General features: G+C 36.6%; 1 protein-coding gene across 1 annotated transcript in view; it reads left to right on the plus strand.

Annotated features, from left to right (window-relative positions):
- HERC2 (HECT and RLD domain containing E3 ubiquitin protein ligase 2) overlaps positions 1-26,048 on the plus strand; it is a 102,397-nt gene that overhangs the window by 24,328 nt on the left and 52,021 nt on the right. The window contains exons 5-36 of the mRNA XM_058800473.1: positions 2,517-2,736; positions 4,455-4,555; positions 5,303-5,459; positions 6,253-6,363; positions 6,676-6,847; positions 7,418-7,591; positions 8,214-8,402; positions 9,019-9,170; positions 10,006-10,163; positions 10,609-10,722; positions 12,081-12,332; positions 13,162-13,355; positions 13,888-14,088; positions 14,720-14,948; positions 15,023-15,147; positions 15,592-15,770; positions 16,691-16,875; positions 17,227-17,382; positions 17,639-17,824; positions 18,653-18,823; positions 18,930-19,033; positions 19,118-19,268; positions 19,874-20,088; positions 20,956-21,088; positions 21,194-21,321; positions 21,444-21,639; positions 22,228-22,364; positions 22,874-23,047; positions 23,137-23,273; positions 23,352-23,503; positions 23,924-24,115; positions 24,952-25,139. Of these exons, the coding sequence (XP_058656456.1) occupies positions 2,517-2,736; positions 4,455-4,555; positions 5,303-5,459; positions 6,253-6,363; positions 6,676-6,847; positions 7,418-7,591; positions 8,214-8,402; positions 9,019-9,170; positions 10,006-10,163; positions 10,609-10,722; positions 12,081-12,332; positions 13,162-13,355; positions 13,888-14,088; positions 14,720-14,948; positions 15,023-15,147; positions 15,592-15,770; positions 16,691-16,875; positions 17,227-17,382; positions 17,639-17,824; positions 18,653-18,823; positions 18,930-19,033; positions 19,118-19,268; positions 19,874-20,088; positions 20,956-21,088; positions 21,194-21,321; positions 21,444-21,639; positions 22,228-22,364; positions 22,874-23,047; positions 23,137-23,273; positions 23,352-23,503; positions 23,924-24,115; positions 24,952-25,139 (5,333 nt within the window). The remainder of the gene's footprint in view (positions 1-2,516; positions 2,737-4,454; positions 4,556-5,302; positions 5,460-6,252; positions 6,364-6,675; positions 6,848-7,417; positions 7,592-8,213; positions 8,403-9,018; positions 9,171-10,005; positions 10,164-10,608; positions 10,723-12,080; positions 12,333-13,161; positions 13,356-13,887; positions 14,089-14,719; positions 14,949-15,022; positions 15,148-15,591; positions 15,771-16,690; positions 16,876-17,226; positions 17,383-17,638; positions 17,825-18,652; positions 18,824-18,929; positions 19,034-19,117; positions 19,269-19,873; positions 20,089-20,955; positions 21,089-21,193; positions 21,322-21,443; positions 21,640-22,227; positions 22,365-22,873; positions 23,048-23,136; positions 23,274-23,351; positions 23,504-23,923; positions 24,116-24,951; positions 25,140-26,048) is intronic.

Below are 26,048 nucleotides of genomic sequence, written 5' to 3' on the forward strand. Positions count from 1 at the left end.
CTTTACTACACTTTGTATATGAACTTTGTTTTGCATTCTTGAAATACTAAAGAAAGTGTTTATAAAGTATTTGTGAGCAGAATATTTTAATTTTGGTAGAAAGCCTTCCTAAAATTGTAGCCATTTTTAACTGTGAAGACACATCCTTCTCCCCCAGCTTTCTTAACCTTGCCTGGGTCTGAGATCATTGAAACATGTCAAATTCTAAACCTTAACAAGGCAATTCTGCTGGCAAGAAATGTATCTTTGTTCATTTATGTAATACCTGGATGTCATTGTGGCTGAGTGAAAGTGGTTGGAAAGGTTTGCAGTTGCAGGCTTTCAGGGAAAGTTCCTTGTGAAGTAATTGCTGGAGGATTGGAGAGTAGGTGGTCTGTGCTTGTCCTAAGTATTTCTTTCTAGTAGTCCTCATGATGGATTTTTCATTAGTGTGTTGTTTTGAAACAAAGTGCTTTTTCACTTTAGTCTTCAACTTCAGGAGCAATTTTAGAGAGTTTCCACAATTAGGTAACTTGCCAGGCAGGAATGAAGGACGAATGCTGTAGCTCTGTATTACTTGACAGACTGCTGAATCTATCACCCAGTGCTTGTTTTCTGTAGCACCAAAGCTAGAGTCTTTTCCTCAAACACAACTGTTAAAGTGCCTTCTTTTTTCTTCATTGACTATTTCTTTACTTTTCGTATGGATATGAGACCATAATTTGGGAATTGAATAATATTATATAATAAATAATAATTGAATATCCAGGCAGGATAAATTTATTTGTTGAAACAGTGTTAATCAAAGTCTCTTTGTGAAGAGGAGAGCATGGTCATTTTGTACTTTGGTGTTATAGCCTGCTAATATTTTAGAAGGTGATAGGTCTTCAGTGTTCAGGAAGAGAAGAAAAAAGTCCTGACTTATGTCTTTGAGTGGCTTGCCTAGAGGGATCATGAAAATGGGATGTCAGCATTGACTATGTTCTGTTGTGGTACACTGTGAGATGGTTTTTTTGTGTGTTTTTGCTCTGTGCTACACAGTTGTTTGGGAAATTTTGTAGAGCGAAAATTAAGTGTGATGTGGCTTTTTATAAAATTTCTTGTTGATTTTGTCATATTTCTTGTTGTTTGAGTCAGGATGTATAATTGTTGCTGTCACTTCTATCTGAGAGGTCTAGACTGCAAGGAATTTTTTTTAATCTTTCTTTCCTGCTGAAAAAAATAAGTCCCTCATAGTCAGGTGGAAAGATATGAACTGCCTAAGGGAAGGAATCTAACACATTATGAAATGGTGAAAGGTGAGTAGCAATGTTGAAAACAGGCTGGGATGCTGCCTGACAGCAAACCCTAAGTGTCTGTGCAGTGTGATCCAGTGGCAGGAAGAGTTGCTTGAATTCTTTCCTGGGTACACAAAGATGGGGGACAAAATTTTGCAATACTTTTTACAGCTGCAGTTGCAAAAGAAGTTTTATACCTCCTTAGATTAAAGCCTTTAACCATAGAGACTACCATAAAAGTGTCTAAATTTCTATAGTTAGGAGGCACTTGTTCCAAAAACAATGTTGATTTTGTATGGTTTTGGGTTTGGTTTTTTTATAATTATTTTGAAATGTGTCCGTCTTCTCACATTGTTACATATATGCAGACATATGGGTTTTTTTCATACCCCTAGTCAGGTGTCATTTAAAACAAAGATACTTCTGTGTAGCTGCCAGGCAACAAATGTGGTTGGCTTAGGGACAAGTATAGTAATGCAGTGCAGAGCAGAGTGGGGTTGCTCAGTGACCAGACTGTTAATGAAGGGACAGAAAAGAACTCCTTTAGGAATGTACATTGTTGGTGTTTGTCTTAGGAATTAAAGCTACAGAGTATATAAAAATACAGTTTCCAAATTTTTATTTTAGAGTGGTTTTTTGTTGTAGTTGTTTTTGACACTGTACTTGCCACCATCAGTTATTAGATTAATAAGACTTTGGGCTGTTGCATACTTGCTGTGGTGAAGAGAAAGAATAATTAATATTATAGCATTGGTACCTAAGTGAGATATTTTATTTGCTAATTGCAATTGAAAGCATCTTATGTTATTAATGATGTTGTTTCAGAAGCATAGCAGGTCTTGGCAATGATCCTAGAGCTTCTGAGAGCAGTTCTATAACTTCTGGGAAACTTTAGATAATATGTAAAATGAAAGCATATTCTTGTGGGGACTTGAAAGGGACTTGCCTGCACTTAAGAGAAGTCTGACTCTGAGGTTGCATGATGATAAGAAGTTGTTGTCTAACTTGTTTTTTTGAAAGGCGTAAAACATTTCCTGATGTTTTAATTTCAGACATGAAATATGAAGGTTTAGATATGTTTAGTTTTGATGATAACCTGTGTTTAAACACCTGTTTTATTTATGTCATACCATGTGCATTAAATATAGAAATGGGGAGTTCCACTGTGTTCAGACTTCTGGTCAATTTACAATTTTCAGTTTGTCTTTATTTTTCCTGAAACTGTATATAACAAAGATGATATTTCTCTCTGATTCTCAGATGTGAATGAACTGAAGGAATGCCTCCAGGTACTAGTAAAGGAACAGCAGACTCTAGCCACACAGTCTGCAACAACAGCTCTCTCAGCTATGAGGCTAAAGCAGAGGCTGGTCATCCTGGAACGATATTTCATTGCTCTGAACAGAGCAGTTCTTCAGGAGAACATCAAAGTGAAGTGGAAAAGCAGTAGTGTTCCTCTGCCTGCTGTGGATAAGAAAAGGTAATAACACGTGCATGAACAAGTTGATCCATTAGAAAAGCCATAGAAAGGTTATCAACCTGTCTGTGGGGGCTTAATGTGATTTATTCCTTCTTGTGAAACATTAATGGTCAAGAAACTTCTTATTTCTTAAGATGGCTTTACCATACTATGTGGTGTTCCCTGCCATCAGTCCTCCTTCTTGCCTGGTGCTTTCTTACAGTCTGTCTCTTTGTGCTAGTAGGTTTTTATTGTAATACATTGCTGTAGATATTAAACTTTGAGCTATAAGAATACATTTATTGAAGTATTTCTTTTGTTCTGCTCAGCTAGAAAGTATGGAGAAGCCTGTTTCAGAAATGGTGCTAATGGAAATTACATTGTTTGAATAACAATATATTTTTTGTCAATAGTTGCTCAGTTAAATAGTTGCTCAGCTCACATAAATTAAAAAATACAAATACCTAAAAGCAGAACATAAAACCTTAGCTTGGGTGAGAAAGGATGTAATTGTGCATTTTATATGCAACTATTTAATACAAATACAAAAAAGGCTGAACGCAGTTTTCCTTAGTTTGAGTGAGAAATGATGTAATTATACATTTTATATGCAACTGTTTCAAGAGAAGTAACTGAGTGAGGAACCATCTGATTACTTTTCATGTCTGGATAGCTGTCTAGACCTAAAAATAGAAAAATCTATCAGATAAGGCATTAAATAAAGTGTTCAGTAGCTGTCTGACAGAACAAGCAATTTGTCTAGAGAAATTTTTGTTAGATTGAATCTCTAGATTCAGATATGAAAGGGGAATGTAAGTAGATATCACAACTAGTTATTATGGAATTGGAGTTCTGACAAGGATATCTTTGAATAGACTGTTCCCTTGAATTTTTTTTCATCTCTGATTAAAAAGAGTACTGATATGTTTAAGTTATTAGATTGCTAAAAATGCAAGTATAGGTTTTGAAAAAGTCCTAGGCTGTTCACTTTTGTTGTTATCTCAAAACAAAACAAACTAGACTTGGTGGTTCAGTGTTGGAAGTGGTGGGGAATCTCTTGTTGCTGGCTACAAAGGGGAGCTTGCTTAAATTAGTTTGATTGTCTGTGTGAGAAGTTAACAAAGTGAATGTGAGTCCAGTGAATATTACCAAAAGTTGAAGTGATCTCTCTTCCTTACACACACAAGTACAGAAACTGCAAAGAGATTTTTGGCATTGAGACTTGAATAGAAAGATAAGCAGTGGCAAAATGGGTGGAACTAATTATCAATAATTAAAGATTAATTTTAAGAAGTCTGTAAGCTTAGATTATGCAGTCCAAACTAACTAACAATATACACTTCCCAAGTAGATAATTAGTACATGAAGTGCCTTATGTTTGTGTATTTTGAGTAAAGCATCATCATTTCACTTTGAGTAAGTATGGGCATTTTTTTGGTGGCAGTCCATTATGCTGGTCTGGTTTATATTTTCTTCTGTGACGCTTTTTGATTTGGACATTGAATTGTTTCTTTGAAGTGGTTGAAGTTGAATTTTGGTTGCTGACATTTTGATGTTGTTCACCTTGTTTCTCAAGGCACAGCTATGATTCTCTACAAATAAAAATTGTATCATTGTATATGCATGTATATGGCTAAATTATAAAATCATTGAATATATGTTATAAAAATAATCATAGCATAAATATATATTATTGTAATACAAGTTTATTGAAACTATTCATACATAATTTTATTTAGCTCAAGACCTGTGGGCAAAGGTGTGGAAGGACTTGCACGTGTTGGATCCCGAGCAGCACTTTCATTTGCATTTGCTTTTCTTCGTAGAGCCTGGAGATCAGGTAGGTCTGCTCTTGAGCATTTTGCATATATATTTCATTTGAAGCCATGTGACTCATTAAAGTGTCTATATCTGTGTTAAATATTGGCATAGAACTATGAATTTGTGAATGATGGATTTGCATAATTGCACTAATGTGGTGTTATGCCCAGCAATGTTGTTGTTGATCAAAGCCACACAAGCCAGTATAAATGTTGGGTTTTTCTGGGCTGTTTTATGCTGAGGAAAGTAAGTTGGGATTTCATGAAAAACATGGGTTTTTAGTGCTAGATTTCAGAAAAGTTAGATTTATTCTTCAGACAAGGTCAAGCCACTGTATTATTACATGATAGCAGCAGCTTAGAAAAAGCTTTGAATGTGAAGCTTGTGTTTAGTTGGTGTACTTGTCAGCTATTGTCAAATTGCAGAGGTTGGCAGAATTGTCACCTGTGCCACTAAACCTGCCTGCCTCAGTCTGCACCATTTGGTCAGATGGCAGGTGATGGCTTACTTCAGCCAGCCCTAGTTCTCCTCTTTTCTCAGTGGCTGCATAGTGAAATCAGCTGGTTTGGGTTTCTACCTTCCTGAATTCTTTTTTCTTTGGTGAAAATTTCTTCAGAATCTTGCAGTCAAATGTTCATGTGAAAATTGAGAACTTTGTGTGTAGGAAGTAAGTTGTATTGAAAAAAGCTCCATAAAATATGGTGTACAGCCATTTCTCTAACTTCTGTGAAGGTGGGAATGTAACTGCTCTTGCTGTGTTCCTTAGGTGAAGATGCAGACTTGTGCAGTGAATTGTTACAGGAATCACTTGATGCACTGCGAGCTCTACCAGAGGCATCCCTTTTTGATGAAGGGACTGTGTCTTCTGTGTGGCTGGAAGTGGTAGAAAGAGCTACTAAATTCCTAAGGTCTGTTGTGACTGGGTAAGTTCCTTTTTTTGAGCTGTTAAGTGGCAAGCTTGCATCTCTCAGAAGCTGGGGGTATAAACATAGTGATTTATAGAAAATTTGAGAGATTTCCTTCCTTTTACAATGTAGTTATACCAGCAAGCAAAAAATTAATGAACTATTGAAATGCTGCTCTGTAAACATGATTTAATGATTTTAGCTGCTTAAGAAAAATCTGAATTTGTATATTCTGAATGACTGCATAAAATTTAGCAAAACAATTGTGTTTTACTAATGTAAATACATCTGCAGAAGAATGCTTTGGTAATGCCATGTATGTGCACTCTTAACTGTGCCTTTCAAGTATAGTAAAATAATACAGATTTTTGTGCTTGAGGGAAAATGCACTCATGTTGGACTTGGAACAGTCCTCTGCTTTTCCCTGTTATTTAAGTAGGCTTCAAGTTATTACCTTTTTACAGTAGTTACTAGAAGTTACTATGTCTTTTCAATACTGGAACTAAGTCCTTAAGGTGAATATCATAAAACACATTTGAATTTCACCTGTGAAAAATGTTTTTCATATTCTTAGCACGTTTAATAGAACTGTAGATAGATAGTGAAGCTTGGGGTGTTTTTAAAGCCTAGCTGTCCCTTTAAAATTTGATCTAGTTTGGAATGTGTGGGCTTTTCTTCCCAGCTGTTTTCATCACCCTTTTGATATTTTCCTGTAAGTTCTGTAGTGGTTCTTGGGTGCTGTAGATGCTTTTGGTAAGCAATTGTGTATTATTTCCTATTGGTTAATGTATATTGTTTGACTTTTAAATAGAGATGTGCATGGAGCTCCCAGTACCAAGGGGCCAGGAAACATTCCTTTGCAAGACCAGCACTTGGCACTTGCCATATTGCTTGAACTGGCAGTGCAGAGGGGTACACTAAGGTGAGAAGCATGAGCACTCTGATTTTTAGCCATCACTGTTGGAAAGGGCTGACAGGCTTCAGTTTTCATGAATTTAGGTTTAATGTAATAATTGTAGTTCATATGCACTTTTTTACTAAAGCAATGGTGATTGAGACCTAATGTTATCTAGACTGCAAAATCGATTTTTTATGTTAATGATCTGTTTAAAACAGAAAGCCCTGACATCCAATTTTGCTAAATTTCAAAATGTAGAGATTGAATTGTATGGATAACCTAACCCAATGGTTTTAGGAATGCTTATTAATAGAAAATGTTGATTGCCTCTTTCAGCCAAATGTTGTCTGCAGTTATGTTGCTGCTTCAACTGTGGGATAACGGAACGAGGGAAACGGATAATGAGCGATCTGCACAGGGAACAAGTGCACCCCTTCTACCTTTGCTACAAAGGTTTCAGAGTATAATATGTAATAAAGACATGCCCAATACTGAGGAAGAGATTCAGGTACGTATTCTTGGTTTATTTAAAAGGGTCATTATGATGGAATGAAAGTTCATTTGCCTACCTAAAATAATCAAAGTTATCCAAACAAAGTTGGTGGTAGTGTTTTCCATGTAAGGTGCATATACACCATGGTTGTTTGGTTTTCATGTGAACACTTGAGTTTCTTGAGGTAGGGGGAAGAATGTTACAGCATGATTAGAGGTAAGCATTGTGTTTTGTAGTTAATGATGATGTGATAATGAACTTAGATGTGGCTAACTTTTCTCATATTTGGATTGCTTTTATTTTGTGTTTAAAATTAATTGAACTATGACTCTTTGTCATAGCTATTAACTGAGGTTGATAAAACAATCAATTTTATTATGCTTGTAGCTTTCTATTATATACACGATCTGACTATTTTGTCAGCATTCATGTTTCACATTTTTCTCTAATGTGAAGAAAGGATGTGCAGAGTTAATTCTTTTTCTCTTACACTTCTGCAGATAGTCATCTTGTGTCAACTTTATCGTGTGGTCTCAGATATACCTTGAATGTTTTTCTGACATTCTGAATGTTTCTCTTTTCCAGCTCCTGACTTACCCTCTAAGTCCCAATGAAAGTTTTCTGCGGTATCTGATTTTGCCACAGGACAATGAGCTGGCCATTGATCTGAGACAAACAGCTGTGGTGATCATGGCCCATTTGGACCGCCTTGCCACCCCTTGTATGCCTCCACAGTGTAGCTCTCCTACATCTCATAAGGTAATTTTTGCAATATCAAATACAGTAAGATGTTTTCCCTAAAAGCAGCACTGAATTTCAGAATGCAAGGAAAACAGCTCCTAAGATCCTTTCTGATTTTCACCACATAACCTTGAGTTCTGAAATTTGTCTTACTTGGGTAACTTTTATTGCCTTTAACTTTTATCAGCCCTTTTTGCGTGAGCCTTGGAGTGCAGTTTTATGGTTTATGAACCATTCTTTCTTACCACACTGTGGCTAATTCTGTCATATTTTGAGCTGTTGTTGTGTTTCTTAGATTAAATTCTCAAGACCAGACTTTATAAATGTTGGGGGTCTGACTTACTAGAAAAATAAAAGAAAGAAAAAGATAAACGCCAAACTTTCCAACCTGAAAATCTCTGAATCTCTTACCATAGCCACTTATTGCTCATTTAGTACCAGTCTGAACTGAATATGATGAATGCAAGTCTTTATTTTTGGTATCTTCTAATTAGGTAGGTTTTATTGACTATTGGAAAGAATGACAGTCTCAGATTTGGACACAATTGGTATAATAAGTTTTAAAAAATAATTTGCTCTGTGGATTTTACTAAGCTGTTGGTTTCAAAATTTAGTACTGACAGAATTTCTTATTTCCTAGGGATCACTGCAAGAGGTCATTGCTTGGGGATTAATAGGTTGGAAGTACTATGCTAATGTGAGTGGTCCAATTCAGTGTGAAGGACTGGCCAACCTTGGTGTTGTGCAGGTTGCTTGTGCAGAGAAACGTTTTCTGATATTATCTAGAAATGGAAGAGTTTATACACAAGCATATAACAGCGACACTCTGGTGAGAGTTTTTTACGTGTTTTTAAAAATTTGTTCTGTATTACTTCATAAGTTTCCTCTGCTAAATATTTACAATTTCTTAGGAGAGTAGATGGAGGCATGCTGATTTTTTGTGAGCTTTCTGTAGTGTTGTATTTGAACTTTCAGAAATAGTGGGGTTTGTCTCCTGGGTTGATTAGATGAAAAGCATATTGATTCTGTAGCTTTGATTATGCTAGAGGTTAAGGATACTATGATAGTTGCTTTTATTGCTATGCTGGCCTTGGTAACTTCAGAAATTGGAAGATATGAAATGGATTTTACTTTAGAGATATAACTGTGTCCAAGCTGTGTAGTTTCTCAGAGAAAAATACACTGCAAATAGAAGCCTTTGTCACTAAGATAGCCTGTAATGTTGAGATAAACACCATTTTCATATGTACTGAAGACCTGTAAGATTGGCAACAAATCTTCAAAGCATTGCTTTTGTCATGCTTGACCATTTTTTTCTTCATGCCTTCACTCATTAATTTGAGAGCCAAGTTTTGATAAAACTGGAAATAGGAAAACTGTACCTAGTTATGTGATGGAAAATGTCAGCAGATTTTGTAAGCATATTGCTTTTGCTTGATTTTCAGGGACCACAGCTGGTGCAGAGTCTAGCTTCCAGAAATATTGTGAAGATAGCAGCACATTCAGATGGGCATCACTATCTGGCTTTGTCAGCAAATGGTGAAGTTTTCTCTTGGGGTTGTGGAGATGGTGGAAGACTAGGTCATGGGGATACAGTGTATGTATTAAAAATAATCATAACATTTATTTGCAAGTATTCTGGATTCTTAGTAAAAATTCTTTTGTTGTGTATATAAGCAATGCTCAGCATTTGACATTTGACTCTGTTATTGAACAAAAGTTGCATTCTCCCTGCTTGTTTTCTCTGTCTGGAATATTCCTAGTTGTCTATTGATGTTACTTTCTGAAGTTCTCATAGGTGGAAGGTGTAGTAGTGAGCACTGTTATCAGGCCTTTTATCAATGGTTTTATGAATCCAGAGCACATTTTCTCTGAAACGTTGACTCACATGTTGGAGCAGGGTCATTATTTTTTATGCAGTCATGTTGTACGTTACTCCATTTTTCTGGGACATTACTGTCCTGCTTTTGTGTAGAAGCAGTCTTCTACAATGGTATTGTATAGGGGGTGTGTGTCAATAGATTGTTTAGTTTTGTTTAATTTTAGAGATTTTGTGTCTTCCCCCAGTGCAGAATTCCCTCTGAGACAAGAGAGACTACAGAAAGGTTATCAGTGTCATGAAGTTAATTGGTCAGATACAGTACTTAAAGGTAGTATTTTTAACAATAGACAAATATTTTTTAAGAACATTGCATGAACCCAGTTGAAAACAGAAGTTGCAGTTGTTAGACATTCCTTCAGTGGTTAGTGTAGTATTGTTGAACAATTTGAACTTAATTTTGGCTTTTAGTTCTATTTGTATTTTGTTACTTCAGTCTAATAATAAGGCTTGCAGGTAAAATTGCAGCAATTCTAGCAAGTATGTCTAGCACCTTTTATCACCTATTCATCAAATCACTTTTTGTGAAATATGTCACCTTCTCTTTAAATAGCCCTCTGGAGGAGCCTAAGATGATATCTGCTTTATCTGGGAAGCAAGCTGGCAAACATGTTGTTCATATTGCATGTGGGAGCACCTACAGTGCAGCCATTACTGCTGAGGGAGAGCTCTATACGTGGGGACGAGGAAACTACGGCAGGCTTGGGCATGGTGAGTTAGTTGATAGCTTCAGATAAGTTGTTGAAGAATTTAGTGCCTGTTGCAAATGATCTTGCATCCCACCTAAAGCTGATTTGTGAACATTATCTGGTTTCATGTGAATTGAAATAATTATGGGAGGGATTGTCTCAAACCCATTAAATTCCCTGAGTTATCTGGAAATAAGCAATTGGATGGAGAAGAAAAATCTGCACAATATTCTCTGTTCCTTTCCTCATGAAGCTAAGACTATTTAGTGGGTTAAATCCTTGTTGGGTGTCTCTCAAAAACCATGCAGGAGCTTAGTCATTACACTCAAATCTGAAAACAAAACTAAACAATGCTACCCTGCACCCTCACAATAAAACATCCAAAAGCAAAGAAGCAAAAAATCCAAACAAAAGAGCTTGTAAGGCCTTCTGGGTTTTGCTTCTCACAGAACCACTTTGTTTTGAAGGTTCCAGTGAAGATCAGACCATCCCAATGCTGGTCACGGGGCTGAAAGGACTCAAAGTTATTGATGTGTCGTGTGGGAGTGGAGATGCTCAGACTCTTGCAGTTACTGAAAATGGTTAGTAGCAAAACAAAAGTTAAAATTTTAAGTAAGGTTACCTGTCCTTCCTTTTACTGTGAAGATATTTGTACTGAAGATATTCTTATTTCTAGCAGCTTGAATTCTGTAAGAATTTGAAGCTGAAATTCCTTCTGGGGAAAAAATATGTACATTTATACATTTTGTAGATAATGTTGCAGCAGTATTTCCATTCATAGATATGCAGTATCTTCCTTATGAATATGTAAATATATTGAGTTATGGTGTATGTATATTTAATATAAATGTATAATGGACCCACAAAAAACCCCATATATGTGCAAGTGTCTGAATTTTATTTGTTGCTATATAAGTGCAAATATCTCATGTTGTTACAAAAGTCAGAATTCAGAGTAGGAGAGCTGTCTCTCTTAACCCGTTGGAAGTGCAAAAGAGAAGCTGCATGGAAATTTATCTTTCCAACATCCCTGACCAAGGTGCCTAGGGTGAGACAGATTAAAAACTTCCATGTCATTGTAAGGTCAAACCCCAAAGTCATCTCTTAGAAAGCAGATAGTTCTTGGAGGCTAGTTGTTCCTTTGAAATACAGCTGGTTATATGATGTGCATTATTTAAAAACTGAAATGTTTGCTCATACAGGAAATGGAAACCCAGATTTTATCAATTTTTTTCCTCTTTCCTGGTCTCTGCTTTGCATGCTTCTATTGCTTATCAGAGTACCTTAGGGACTCTGTTGATGCGGGTAGGGAACAAAAATGCATCAGAACATAAAACAAGACTTTCTGTTTGGGCATGCATGGGTCACCATCCTTGAACCATAATTTTATTTACTACAGATGCACAATGACTTGACTGTTTCTAAGTTTCTACATCAAGACTTAGATTTTGTAGTGTATTTCAAAAGAACATGATAAACGTGATGATTTCATTTCATTTTGAGGAACACTTGAATGATGTAAACTGAAAATTAATATAGGTTTAACAGAAAATTTGGCCATTGGATGTAGAAAACATTTTGCAAGTTCTTATAAATAATTAAAGAAAGCAGTTTTTAACTTGCTTGATTTACAGTAAATTCTATACTTAATTTATTTTTAGAAGGCCTTTCTGTACACTGATAGATTTTCCATGAATGTTATATATTGCACTTTTTATGTTTAGTTGTGTCATCATGACTGTTTTTCAAATACTGTTCTTTATTATTGTCGCAAACAATTAGACATTATTTTGGAACTGCTTTCCTTAAAATACAGTTTAAAATTTGTGCTTGTTGTAGAATCTCAGATTATGAAGAATTTATTTGTTTAAATGGATGGCTTCGTTCCTTAAAAAAAAGCAGTTCAATTATTTTTTGTTTTCTTTCTTCTGATTTAAAGGCCAAGTGTGGTCTTGGGGTGATGGAGACTATGGAAAACTGGGAAGAGGAGGCAGTGATGGTTGCAAAACTCCCAAGTTGATAGAAAAGCTTCAAGATCTGGACATTGTGAAAGTGCGCTGTGGGAGTCAGTTCTCTATTGCTTTAACCAAAGATGGCCAGGTCTACACCTGGGGGAAAGGTGACAATCAGAGACTTGGGCATGGGACAGAAGAGCACGTTCGATATCCCAAACTGCTGGAAGGCTTGAAAGGTAATTATCAGAGTTGGAAATGCTCCAGAGCTCTTTGTGTTGTTGGAGCTTTTTACCTGACACAAATGAACTCTGCTTTGAGTGATGGTACTGTGTACTCTGTCATATTTTTACTTCTTTACACCTACAAGATTTTAGCAGGCTTAAAGGCACTATATTATGGCCACTTTAAATGCTGCATGTCTTGTGTTCTCTGTGTTCTTACTGCTTTTCTTTTATTAGATTCACAAAAATGCTTCTTTAAAGCAAGTATGTTTGCATTGCCATGCAAATAAATATATATAATATATGCTTAGATTAAGGCAGGTGAGTAGAATAAATGAGAATAACAGACAACGAAAAATGGCACTAAATATATGTTTGACTTCTGACCAGTTTGTAATGGAGAGAAAATTACTTCCTTCATTTGAGAGAAGACCTGAGGTTCTGTCGGGGAAGATGAGGAAGAAACCTCTTTTATTGCTCTGTCTTTCCTTTAAATTGTTACTCATATATGTTGAATGATCTAAATGAGAATAATTTTACAGTCTCTCATCATAGATGGGGAGATCTTTAAATAACTCTTTCCCAAAAAAGTTTCTAAGTTGAAGGGACACAAAGCAGAATAATTTTTTTAAACTTGTAAACTTCTGTACTTATCTGTCTCTTGGTTTATGCTTTGCTGTACTCTTCCAATCCACTACTGAGGCAGAAATGAGGCTCATGGCATCCATCACACGTTCCTAATTAAGCATGGTTGTAATTAGCATAGTTTTCCTTACGTCAGCTGTTTTTCTGTCAATGATTGTTGTACCTAAGTTATATTTTCCATATCTCACTTTCTTATCAGGAAAGAAAGTGATAGATGTGGCAGCTGGATCTACCCATTGTTTAGCACTGACTGAAGACAGTGAAGTGCACAGCTGGGGAAGCAATGATCAGTGCCAGCATTTTGATACTTTGCGTATCACTAAACCAGAGCCCGCAGCTCTACCAGGATTAGACACAAAGCACATAGTTGGAATTGCTTGTGGACCTGCTCAGGTAGGTTTTAATTTTGAATTCTTTGGTTTTACTTCCCACTGAGGTTACTGTCCTGTATTATAATCCTGGTCCTTCTTTCTGTGCTTGCGTGACTTTTTGTATTCTTCCTTATTCTGAGTAAATGAAGGCTTTGAAAAAAACAAATCTTGCACAGTTGTTCGGCCAAAAAGGGGTGATCAGCTTTCCCTCTGTTGGGTGTTCTGAGAAGCAGCAATTTACCTGTTTTGTGTTGTGCAATACAGCAGTTGAAGAGTTGTCAGCAGAAGGTTTCCTGTGGCAGAAGTAGTGAGGTATCTGGATTGGGTTTGACAACACATTGGAAAATGTGATAAGAGAGTTCTGGATCTGTATGGATTTATCTATGTTTACAAGGATGCAAGTCAAGCATTCTCTTTGATAGTTGTGTTGGTATTATTTCCAAATCATCTATTACTGTTTGAAGGCAGATTTAGCTTTACACTCCTGTCTGTAGTCAGTGTCATATTTAGAAAATAAAAAACTGTGGAACTTTGTGTGTTGTTTCCATTTATAGAGTTTTGCTTGGTCATCATGTTCAGAGTGGTCAATAGGCTTGCGGGTACCTTTTGTGGTGGATGTTTGCCCCATGACATTTGAGCAGCTGGATCTGTTACTGAGACAAGTGACTGAGGGAATGGATGGATCCTCTGACTGGCCCCCTCCTCAGGAAAAGGAGTGTATGGCTGTGGCAACATTAAATCTTCTAAGGCTTCAGGTACCTTCGATTTCTTACACTTCGAGCAGTCATTGAGCCGAATGTTTTCACTAAGTTGCGTGGATGAAAACCATGACCTTTAATGTGCCTTAGAGCACTTCTATTGATTTTAAAAAGTGAAATAACTACACTATCATTTTATGGTCTTTGAAATTTGGCATCTAGTGGTTGTTTTTTGTTCTTCTTGACAGCTTCTGAGTTTCATTAAGAATGAACTATAACAACAATATCTAAATGGATTAAGCCTGGTATAGTCAGAGATTCTGAGCATTTTTATGATTTTTTAAATAGCATATTTAAAAGTGAAGTACCTCTTTAATTGGAGTCTGACAGTCACTAAAAATGTGCTGTTTTTTCTAGCATAATGTAGTGATGCAGAAACAGTTTAAGTTATTCTTTAGGTTTACTTCAGATCTTTGGGGCTTATAGCTACCATTCGTCATCTTTGAGTATTGGTGTAAATTCAGGATGTAGGCAAGCCAGCATTTCCCTTTAATTTTACAGATTTGCAGGTGTAAGTTCGTATCTTGGTCACTGAAGTTTCTTGCTCCAGGAATGACTTCCTGGCAACCCCAACAAGTTTATATCACTTATTAATTAAAATTTACCTTTTTTTTTTTTTTTTTTTCAGCTTCATGCTGCCATTAGTCATCAGGTGGATCCAGAATGCCTTGGCTTAGGTTTGGGCAGCATCCTGCTCAACAGCCTGAAGCAGACAGTGGTGACACTGGCCAGCAACGCTGGGGTTCTGAACACGGTGCAGTCGGCGGCGCAGGCGGTGCTGCAGAGCGGCTGGTCCGTGCTGCTGCCCACGGCCGAGGAGCGCGCCAGGGCGCTCTCAGCGCTCCTGCCCAGCGCAGGTCGGTCCTCACACTGAAGCCTCCTTGTTTGGCCCTTGTGTTTTGACTCCATTCATGGCTTCTTCCGTTCTTAGTTTCAGGGAATGAAATGAATGTCAGCCCAGGACGTAGATTTATGATTGACCTCTTGGTGGGCAGCTTGATGGCTGATGGAGGTTTAGAGTCTGCACTGAATGCTGCTATTACTGCAGAAATCCAGGTATGGTTCATCAGCTTTGCAGTTCAGGTTCTTCTGCAGGGGACTGGAGACTGGATTTGTTACTTATATAAATACAAGAGTAAATGTGCCTTCAGTTGTGAACTGTGCAGCAGCTGCTGGCATGTGTCCACCCTGGTTTTGTGGAGTTCCTCTACACTTTTTTATCTTCACCACCTTCATCCCTCACTTTGCCTTTCTTTTTATAATTGTTGTAATTGTACATTTATATCAAAACCAATTATAATTGTTTTCTTAAAAGTGTGCCCATGTAGTTGTTGCAGAATATACAATACGTGTTCTATCTGGTATTGTATCATATATCTGTTTCATTTTTTCTGTAGGTTAAAGTAACTTGATCTTATTACCATGAGTGCTTGTTAGCAAAATGTTTCATAATCATAGTGGAAGTTCATGTGTTTTCTTTAACTTGATTTTCTTTTTTAGGATATTGAAGCAAAAAAAGAGGCACAGAAAGAAAAAGAAATTGATGAACAAGAAGCAAATGCATCAACACTTCATAGGAGCAGAACTCCATTGGACAAAGACCTTATTAACACTGGAATCTATGAATCTGCAGGAAAACAAAGTTTACCATTAGTTCAGTTAATTCAGCAATTACTAAGGTAATTGTTTTGAATTTGTCTTTTACTTTTGTCCAGAATATGTATTTAGATGTTCTGTAAACTAGTCAGCTAAACGGTTAATTTTGCTTAGTAAATAAAGTCTCTTGCTAGCATTTTTAGCTCTTCAGAATTCAAAATATTAAACATTCTTGTAGCTTGTCTGTAGTTCTGTTCTGTTTGCCAAGGAACAATGTTCTACACTAAATTACTCAATTTTAGAAAGATTGCCTTGGTTTTATGGACTTTGATACTTCTTCTCTGAAAGAAGTGTCTGAAAGATGTACTGAAAGTTTTTGTACCAGATACAGGACAAATGTTTAAAAGATTGTCCTTACAAAGTGTGAGAATCACCACAAATCTGTTTAGAACTGATTATTTTGTGCTATTTGTTTAGAACTGCCTCAAGGAGACAGTCAGTGGGGAAGAAACCTCCATTTTAACTTCTTGACAGAGAGTTTTGAGTGCATGACCAATTAAGGTGCTGAAAACAAAGCTGCTTTATATCAGCCAGAGGAGCTAAAGGAATTCTTAACATAGAGGATGTATAGCAGGAAATAATTATGAGTTTGCTTTTTCACTTCATTGTGATGGCAACCATGTAAATTAATCAATACTGAGACTCTTTTGAGCTACATAGTGTCATGGCTTTCACTGCAGGCTCTCAGTGAAGATTGTCAAATTGTGTTTTGTAGTGAGTGATGACAAAAAGCACAAGCTGGAGGTATTTTAAAAATCCTGTTAACCAGAATGTATCTACAAAACCATTGACTTCTTGAGCACTACAGTGCAGAGGAGTGCAAGTTCTGAGCAGAAAATTTGCAGAGGCTTCTTAGATATTTATGCAAAATTGTAGCAAAAACTTAACCCATGGACTGTCTTCACTCTGAGCTCCCCTTAAGTGATACTTTTGTACCACTTAGGAACATCGCTTCCCAGACCATAGCCAAACTAAAAGATGTTGCTCGTCGGATTTCTTCCTGCATGGACCAGGAGCTTTATAGCAAGGAGAGATCTGCTTCTCTGGACCTGTTGCTCCGTTTTCAGCGGCTGCTTGTTAGCAAACTTTACCCAGCAGATTGTGTTGGTCAGGTCCCTAACACATACAGTAAGTTGTAGTTTTAAAATTAAAAGCAAATAACATCTGGCTCCTCCCCAAGTATTTCTGTAATAGCTTTTACAGGATAGTAGTTTCTTATTTTAGTTTATCTTCTTGTCTCATTTATCAGCCTAGTTGCTGTCTGAACAGTGTTTGAAAGTAGTTTATTTACATTGTTTTCTGTAAGTGAATTATTTTTGATCTAGATAATAAACTTTTTATAAATTTTTAAAAATATGTAATTTCCTAAATTAGTGCTAATATCCAGTGGCAAAATTTCAGAAGAGTTTGTCAGCTTTTGAAGTCTGTTTCTTAAATGTGACTATGTGATGGCTTTCTGTGCTCTTTGTTTTTACACAGGTCCTGACCTCTTAGGTGTTGGTTCTTTACTGAAGAAATACACTGCTCTTCTGTGCACACACATTAGTGATATACTTCCTGTGGCAACCAGCATTGCTTGTACTAGTCATAGGCATTTTGCAGAAGTATCTTGTGTTGTGGATGGAGATTTAACAGGTAGGTTTTTACTTCCTCTTTTCTAGTCCTTCCACAGAATTTTAAGACCTTCTTGAAAGTTCTAAATGAATAAGAAGGAGTCAGTTTAATTGTATTGGTTAATGGGAGAGAAGGAGGGAAAATTCAATGAGGAAGGCAAGAGCTTTGTACTCAACACTAGTCAAAGGCAGAATATATTAATGGTGATTTACTTCTGCAATGCAATGAATGTAGAACTTGAACTAATTGTATCTTCTGTGTTTGTTTTTTGTTTTAGGCATTCTTCTTCCAGAACTGGTGGTTTCTATAGTGCTGCTCCTCAGTAAAAATGCTGGATTAATGCAGGAAGCTGGTGCTATCCCTCTGTTGGCTGGCTTGCTGGAACATCTAGACAGATTTAACCACTTAGCCCCTGGAAAGGAAAGGGATGACAATGAGGATTTAGCATGGCCAGGAATAATGGGTATGAACTTAGCAGCATCTTGACTGCTTTCATAAAGTAGCTGTATAAAAGTGGTGGCTGTTCATGAACTACTCTCAGGAAGGGAATCCTACTTAACAGTACAAAGTTTTATTAACCAAATTATATGGCAGTCATAAGGCAGTATTTATTTCTGTCAGTAAGTTCTTAAGGAAGTTAAATATAGAGGTATAATTAAGGAGAATACAGATGCTGCTTTTTCAAGAAGTAGTTCACATAATTTTGCATTTTGAGTATGAAAACTTGCAGTGAAAACTTGAGTAGTACATCTAGGCATTTTGCTACTAAATTGTCTGTTATACAAAGAATGAGTAATATGAAAGCTTTGAAATAAAGAATTCTTATTTTCTCAGGGCACTTTGTAATATGCGTTGTGTCTGTGACAAAAGAGAGACTTCTTTTATATTTAAAAAATCTGAATTTAAGTTGAAATTAAATATACAGCAAATTCCTTGCAGGCAAGTGAATAATAAAACCAAAGTAATTTGGAGGAAGAAGGATTAGAGCAGTGATTTACCAGCAAACTGATTATCTGCTCCACCTCCACACAAAACAGCCATATAGCTGGGCAATGCTAGGTGACATTAAATATTAGTGCATTGGAACACAGTATTCAGACAATTTAATTGCACAATACGTAGACAGGAACATACTAATAGCCACTTTTACTTTTGAGCATATAAAAAAATAAGCAACTTTTGAACAGATATGAAAAATTGGATTAGGCAGTTATTAAAAGAATGTTCATGAAAACCCCCTGACTTTCTGATTTTCTGTTGATAAATTCTCTTTTCTGTTTTATATGGACAGGTTCATTTTTTACTGGCCAGAGTTGCAGAAATAATGAGGAGGTGACCCTTATACGTAAGGCTGATCTAGAGAACCACAACAAAGATGGAGGATTTTGGACAGTGATCGATGGCAAAGTGTATGATATAAAGGACTTCCAAACCCAGTCTTTAACTGGCAGTAGCATACTTGGTGAGAATTTTCATTTGACTTAAAGACACAAATTACCTTTGTTTCAAAGCCAGGTGGAATTAACAGAATTTTAGATACTGTATTGACTCCCTCATTGTCTCATTAGCTCAGTTTGCTGGTGAGGACCCAGTTGTTGCTTTGGAAGCTGCTTTGCAGTTTGAGGACACACGGGAATCAATGCACGCCTTCTGTGTTGGCCAATATATAGAGGTAAAAATGTTACTGCATTGATTTACTATCAGATTTCTTGTTGCAGCTCAGTTCAAGCTTACAGTTGCTGTTTCTTTTGTGCAGCCTGACCAGGAGGTGATTACAACACCAGATCTCAGCACATTGTCATCGCCACTGATAGACACTGAACGGAATTTGGGTCTTCTCCTCGGCCTGCACGCTTCCTACCTGGCAATGAGCACACCACTTTCTCCTCTGGAAATTGAATGTGCCAGTAAGCAGGATGTCATTTTGAGCTTTATTAAGTGATAAATACTTGTCAAAGCATGCAAGGAAAAGACAAAGGACAAATAAGTTAACCAAAAATTTAGCACTTCGCTAATCTTGATATCTTCCATAGGCGTTCTTTAGTCTTAGCATTAGCTACCACACTCATCAAGATCCCAATAATTTAACAAGATTTAAATGGGGATTAGATGATTTTGAGCAGTAGAATTTAGAATTTCTTCGTATGCAACATAAAATAGCAAATGATGCTGCACAGTCTCCTATCTCACCAATTTCTTGTCAGTTAAGAGTCAATCATGTGGTATTGGATGTTTTCTTATTCGGTGTCTTGGTTTGGTGAATAGAAGGTATAATTCAGCATTAATAGCAGAAAAATTTCTAAGACCCTATATCTCTAAATATATGATGGCTGCCCTGTTAGTTAATTGTTTCTTGATTACAGAACCTTTTTTTTTCCCTGTGATAAAGTTCCAGCAAATGAGAAAGTTGCTAAATGTTGTTGAAGCCTGTGAATGCATTTTATTAGAGGAAATCGAGTCTTGATAGCTTAGTCTTTGATCAGAAGATTCACTCATGTTTCCTTTATTTTAGAATGGTTGAAGTCATCAATCTTTTCTGGAGGCTTGCAAACTAGTCAGATTCATTACAGTTACAATGAGGAAAAAGATGAAGACCATTGCAGTTCACCTGGTAACACTACCCCAAATAAATCAAAACTATATACACATCGATTAACTCTGAGTGACCATTCACAGCCCTTTCTCCAAGCTATTGCTGATAATAATATTCAGGATCACACTGTGAAGGTAAGCCCTCAGTAGTTCTGTGCACAAATACTGTTTCTGAAGGGTGGTAGTGATGATGAAAATTCTCCGAAAGTTATAGCAAAACAATCGAAAAAGTTATTTCAGAATTACTATTTGTGAAAGGAATAGTTGAGTACTACTAGTGGATAAAATGTGTTAATTTCCCTTAATAGCATAATAGTATGTTATTTCTTCAGAATTTTTGAGTGTGGGAACTAAAAAATTTGAATATTCTTACAAAAAAATGGTAATGCATTACTTCTAATGTCAAGTTTCAGTAACATTGAGAGATTCTGCTCACCTTCAGTGGAACTAAAATGTAGTTTTTTTGTCAATATGCAAGTGTATTTTATGTTTCAGATTCACTTATGCCTTTGTCTTAAAATCCCTTTGAGCCTTGAGGTTCAGGTTTCACAAGGTTGGAATTGTGAATATTATGAAAAACCCTGTGATTTACATTGATCACTATATTTTGTAGTACATTCAGATTTTCTAACCCTCTGAGTTCACCTCCTTTATGAAAATACCCCTAAATAAGTCTTTGGGAATAGTGATAATGATCAATCATGATTTATCAGAAGACAATTGAAAATTTTGTTAGCTGACCTGACTATCTCATGAGGAAATCAAAGCAGTAGAAGCTTTATTCCTTGAGTCATGTTTCTCCTGAGGAAGGATGTAGGGTTTTATAGGATTGGGTTGTAGTTGCTGTGTGTTAAATTGCACATACTGCCTATTGTATCTCAGGAATGTTAGTTCAGATTGTGGAGTTTATTCAGTGTTACTTAAATGCTGCCATTGGTGTTTTGAGTGCTTACATTGTATTTGAAAATGAAGTTAAACAGAAGCTGTTGTGTGTTTTCTTAGGACTTCTTGTGTCAAATAGAGAGGTACTGTAAACAGTGTCACTTAACAACACCAATCACATTCCCCCCTGAGCATCCTGTGGAAGAAGTAGGACGTCTGTTACTGTGCTGTCTTCTGAAGCATGAAGATTTGGGTAGGTAGGCTTGTGGTGTGATTGTTTTGATTGCTTTGATCAGTTTAAACTCTGCTATGGATGGCTTTGGAAATGTATGTTCAAACATTGTCTTTTCCCATTAAGGTCATGTAGCACTGTCTCTTGTTCATCCTGGTACCCTTGGAGTTGACCAGGTAAAGCACAAAACCTTACCAAAATCTGTAGTGGATGTGTGTCGTGTTGTCTACCAAGCAAAATGCTCACTGATTAAGGTAAGCCTCTAAGCTGCTGATGTTAAGATTAATTTTCATTTGAAGTGTTTTATTAAAAAGTTATATATTGTTCATTTTAATGTGCATTATGCAATAATTTAATCTTTCATTGTCTTTTGTAGACACATCAGGAACAAGGGCGTTCTTACAAGGAAGTTTGTGCTCCTGTCATTGAGCGCTTGAGATTCTTATTCAATGAGCTGCGTCCTGCAGTGTGCAATGATCTCTCTATAATGTCCAAATTTAAACTTCTTAGTTCCTTGCCCCGATGGAGAAGGGTAGCTCAGAAAATCATTCGAGAAAAAAGGAAAAAAAGAGGTAAGGCAGAATTAGTGTTGTATTCTCTTTGATACAATGGGACTCCATCTTATTTCAAGATTTGCTGCTATATGAGACTCTCCTTAGATAAAGCATCAAAGCCATTTGTTTCTGCTGCTTTTTAAAGTTTTCTAAACCAGTGGTTGCACGTCAGATCCTACAGCAACAACTGGCAAAATAAAGTGTCAGGTTTAGTTGAGAGGTATTTCTTCCAGTGTTTTAAAAATGATCCTTCAATATCAGACCCTCTGAATTGGTTTTTGTAGCATTCCACTGGAAGTGGCACCTTTTTAGAAATTGGGTTTTATTAAAGTGTAGTCAAACAGTGATATAACTGGAAATAAATTAATGTGGTGAACAGACACTAAAGAGTTTTTCAGGTTTGTCTTTAAAGGTAAAAGCATGCTGCAGGTAATACCAGAGTTAACTTGGTAATAGTTGGACATAGACTTCACCAAGAATGCATTTCCATTTTATTACAGACAGATCTTGAGCATTGTGTGTGCTTAGATTATCATGCAAATCTAAAAATATGACCCATAAAATCCAACTGTACTGTATGAAAAAATAATACTTTTTTTTTTAAAGTGCCAAAAAAATCTGAATCTGCTGATGTAGAAGAATCCAAAATAGGAAATGAAGAGAGTGATTTAGAAGAATCTTGTGTGGTACCTCACAGTCCTGTACCTATAGATAAAAAGCCCATACCAATCAAATCACCCAAGGTAGGATATTAGATTCTGAATCAACCTTGTCAATAAAAATAACAAAAGAGAAAAGAATAAGCTAAAGCATGATTACTATAACTTGACATTTAATGTTCTGATAATGGTGTTTGGTATGTATAATTAAGTGTGACAAGTTGTTTCAGTGGAGCCTGGAATGATTTTTAAAGATAAGGTTGTACTGTGTATTTAGCATATGTGAATATACCTTCCCTGATTTTTAAATTATTGATAATCTTAGCTAAAGCTTCATTTCAAAATAAAATGTTGTGGTTGGTTACTTCCTCTTCTTTTGAACATTAAGGCATTTGAAATTTTATGTAGTAATAGTAAAAGTGATAATGATTAAAATAATACTAAGTTCTTTCCTGACTTTTGAGAAGTTTTCATTTTCCCCCAGGTCCCCCCTGTATTTTAAATTTGGAAATCGTTTTGCATGAAATAACGTACATTTTCAGTAATTTCAAGTTGTTTAAAAAATTTTAGCGTACTACCTTCTTGTTTTGCAGGATAAGTGGCAGCCAATTTTGAGTACAGTTACAGGTGTCCACAAATACAAATGGCTGAAGCAAAATGTTCAAGGCTTGTATCCACAGTCTGCCCTCCTTAACACCATTGTTGAATTTGCACTTAAAGAAGAGCCAGTGGATGTAGAAAAAATGAGAAAATGTTTATTGAAACAGGTGACATGAACAAAAATGTGCCAATTACATAATTCTGACAGTTATTAGCAATTTACATAAGCATGACAATTTTTTTTTCCCTTTGACAGTTGGAAAGAGCAGAAGTTCGTCTGGAGGGAATAGACACTATTCTGAAATTGTCAGCTAAAAATTTCTTGCTCCCATCTGTGCAGTATGCCATGTTCTGTGGATGGCAGAGGCTTATCCCAGAAGGAGCCAATATAGGGTAAAACTTCTTGTTGCTTTTGCTTCCACAATTCTTTAATGAGAGAACAATATTTATTTTTGTTGTTTTTCTTTGAAGGGAGCCTCTCACCGACTGCCTGAAGGACGTTGATCTGATCCCGCCGTTTAACAGGATGCTGCTGGAAGTGACTTTTGGGAAGTTGTATGCCTGGGCCATTCAGAATGTCCGGAACATCCTGCTGGATGCTAATGCAAAGTTTAAAGAGCTAGGTGAATCTCATCTCCTTGTTGTTTTCTGTGGAGAGAACTGTTTTACATTAATATTATTGCATTTGTTTTAAGTTCCAAATAATTGGGCTGTTGAAATCAGTTCCCTTGATTTGTGTTGAGAATTACTTTGTGTTTGTTTCTGTGTGTTGTTCCTACCTTCCCACCGTGATGTGTTAACTCACTTCTCAGTATTTGAGTATATTGCTGATTTCCCAGCAACAGGTGATTGATTACTCATTAGTAACATTTTAGCATTATAATACAAATTAGTCAGTTTCTTGGAACTTCTGCTTTTAAGTTCTCAAAGCCAAGCAGGGAATAAAAAATAATTTAAACCATCAATCAAACAAATCTATAGCCTATTTTATTGTAGCTCCCAAATGCCAGCTGACTTTGTTGTTTATGTTATGTTTGAACTAGGTCTGCAGCCTGTTCCTCTTCAAACAATTACTAATGAGAATCCAGCAGGACCAAGTCTTGGAACCATTCCCCAAGCACGTTTTCTGCTGGTCATGCTGAACATGTTGACCCTGCAGCATGGTGCAAATACCCTGAGCCTGCTCCTCAATTCTGGCATGCTGGCCTTGACACAAACCACACTGCGGCTGATAGGTACAGTTCTTCTTTCTTACTTGGAGAAAGCATTTGCTTTACAAATCCCTTGTGTTTTCTGCCTGTTGGTGTACCCAAATTACAGAATCACTGTGCTACTTGAAGATAGTGCTTAATGCTATTTACCTTTACCCTGATACAGAAACCACATCTGCAAGCGTGATTGAGAAGGAGGTTTATTTAATTGCAGTCTATATTAAATCTTTTTTTTTATTATTAGGTGTTTGCTTTGGCCATCCGCTTTTAAAATTTCAGTTAATGTGTAGTTTTGGTGGAACTGTTGCAACTAAATTAAAAGCAGAAAATTTAAAATTAAAGTAGTAAAAACTGCCTACTCTCTACTCTCTATTTCATTTATTCTATATATGAAAAATGTTCCCAGTCTGCATATTTAAGCTTGAAGCTTTCTTTGTTCTGTTATACAAGTTCTCTGGTGTGTTTTGCTATGATTCAAATTGCTGTGTTTTTTCTCTGTTTTCTTATATAATAGCAAGCACTTGTACCTGTAACTTGTGTTTAACTGAAGTGTGCACCGAAAGTTTTTAAAAAAAATCTGTTTGTAGACTCACTGAGCTAATTGAGTCATCATTATTAATGTCTTTTACTTGTCACTTGTTTTTTCATTCAAAATTAAGTATTTCAATTTCTGTGCATTCAAAACCATTACACCCCAGTCTTCTAAAAGGTCATTTGACTTATCACCTGCTAGTCAGCTTTCCTGTTTGTTGCTGCTTTTATATTACAAAGTTTATGTGCCTGTAAGTTTACATGTGACAAAGGTACATATATACATGTGTTGCTGGATAAAACCTCTTTTGTGTTTTTTTCCTTGTTAGGACCCAGTTCTGATAATATTGAAGAGGATATGATTGCCTCTTCTCATGGGGCTTCTGCCACAGTCCTGGAGGAGTCAAGAAAGGAAACTACACCTGTTCAGCTCCCTGTTTCTGGACCAGAGCTGGCAGCCATGATGAAAATTGGTACCAGAGTGGTCAGAGGCGTAGACTGGAAATGGGGTGATCAGGTACAACTTCTTTCATACAGGTGTTGGGTGTGTTAATATCTAAAGTCTCTGTTCAGTGGACTGTCTGTGAAGTTTCTGGTCCATCAAACTTAAGGGCATTTTACACTCCAAAAATGTTGATTTAAGGATATGGGAATTTAACAGAAAATAAACCTTGCATTCCAGCTGGTCCTCAGAAATCAGAGGAGCTGATTGCAGCTGGGCTTGAATTCTGATTGTAGCCCAGTCTAGCATTGTAAGTCTGAGTTTGGAGGAGAACTTGCATGAGCACAGAAGCACAAACAGTGCAGCTTCCCAGTGCAGTTCTGTAGGTCTGATGGATTCAGTAAGGACTTGCATCATCCCAATTCACAAGTAGTGTGGTTAATTGAAGCACCAGAAAAGCAGGCTCAGGATTGTTAATTGCACTAACTACAGAGTGTTAGCATGTGTTGTGACACAAAGTATAGCAAGAGATCTAATAGAACTATATATATATGCACACACACACACACACATATATATGTATGTATGTAAATTAATATTCCCAGTGCTGTTGGAGATGCAAAGTTCACATAAAGGCTTCTCTTTGGGAAAAGAAAAGAGATGTAGTCTGCTAACAGATCTTGAGCAGGCAGAATTTTCCCAAAGCCACTCTTTTTTATACTGTAAATTTTGTCCCCACGGGATGTAACAATCATGTTGTAGGTGGGGTTTGGTCACTTTGGCCATATGTCATTATTGCACATCCCATGTTTCCCTTCATCTGTATCCTGAGGGGTGCCTAAGTCAATAATAGGGCTCAATGAGGGTCTCAGTTACCTTCTGTCAGAATTTATAGTTGACAGAAGAGGTAGAATAAACACTTTGGTCCTCCTCCATGTACTGAGGCAACAGTAGGGGCTCTCTGGCCTTCATCAGAGGGTCTTG

Source organism: Ammospiza caudacuta, chromosome 2 (assembly GCF_027887145.1).
Source record: "Ammospiza caudacuta isolate bAmmCau1 chromosome 2, bAmmCau1.pri, whole genome shotgun sequence".
NCBI lineage: Eukaryota > Metazoa > Chordata > Aves > Passeriformes > Passerellidae > Ammospiza > Ammospiza caudacuta.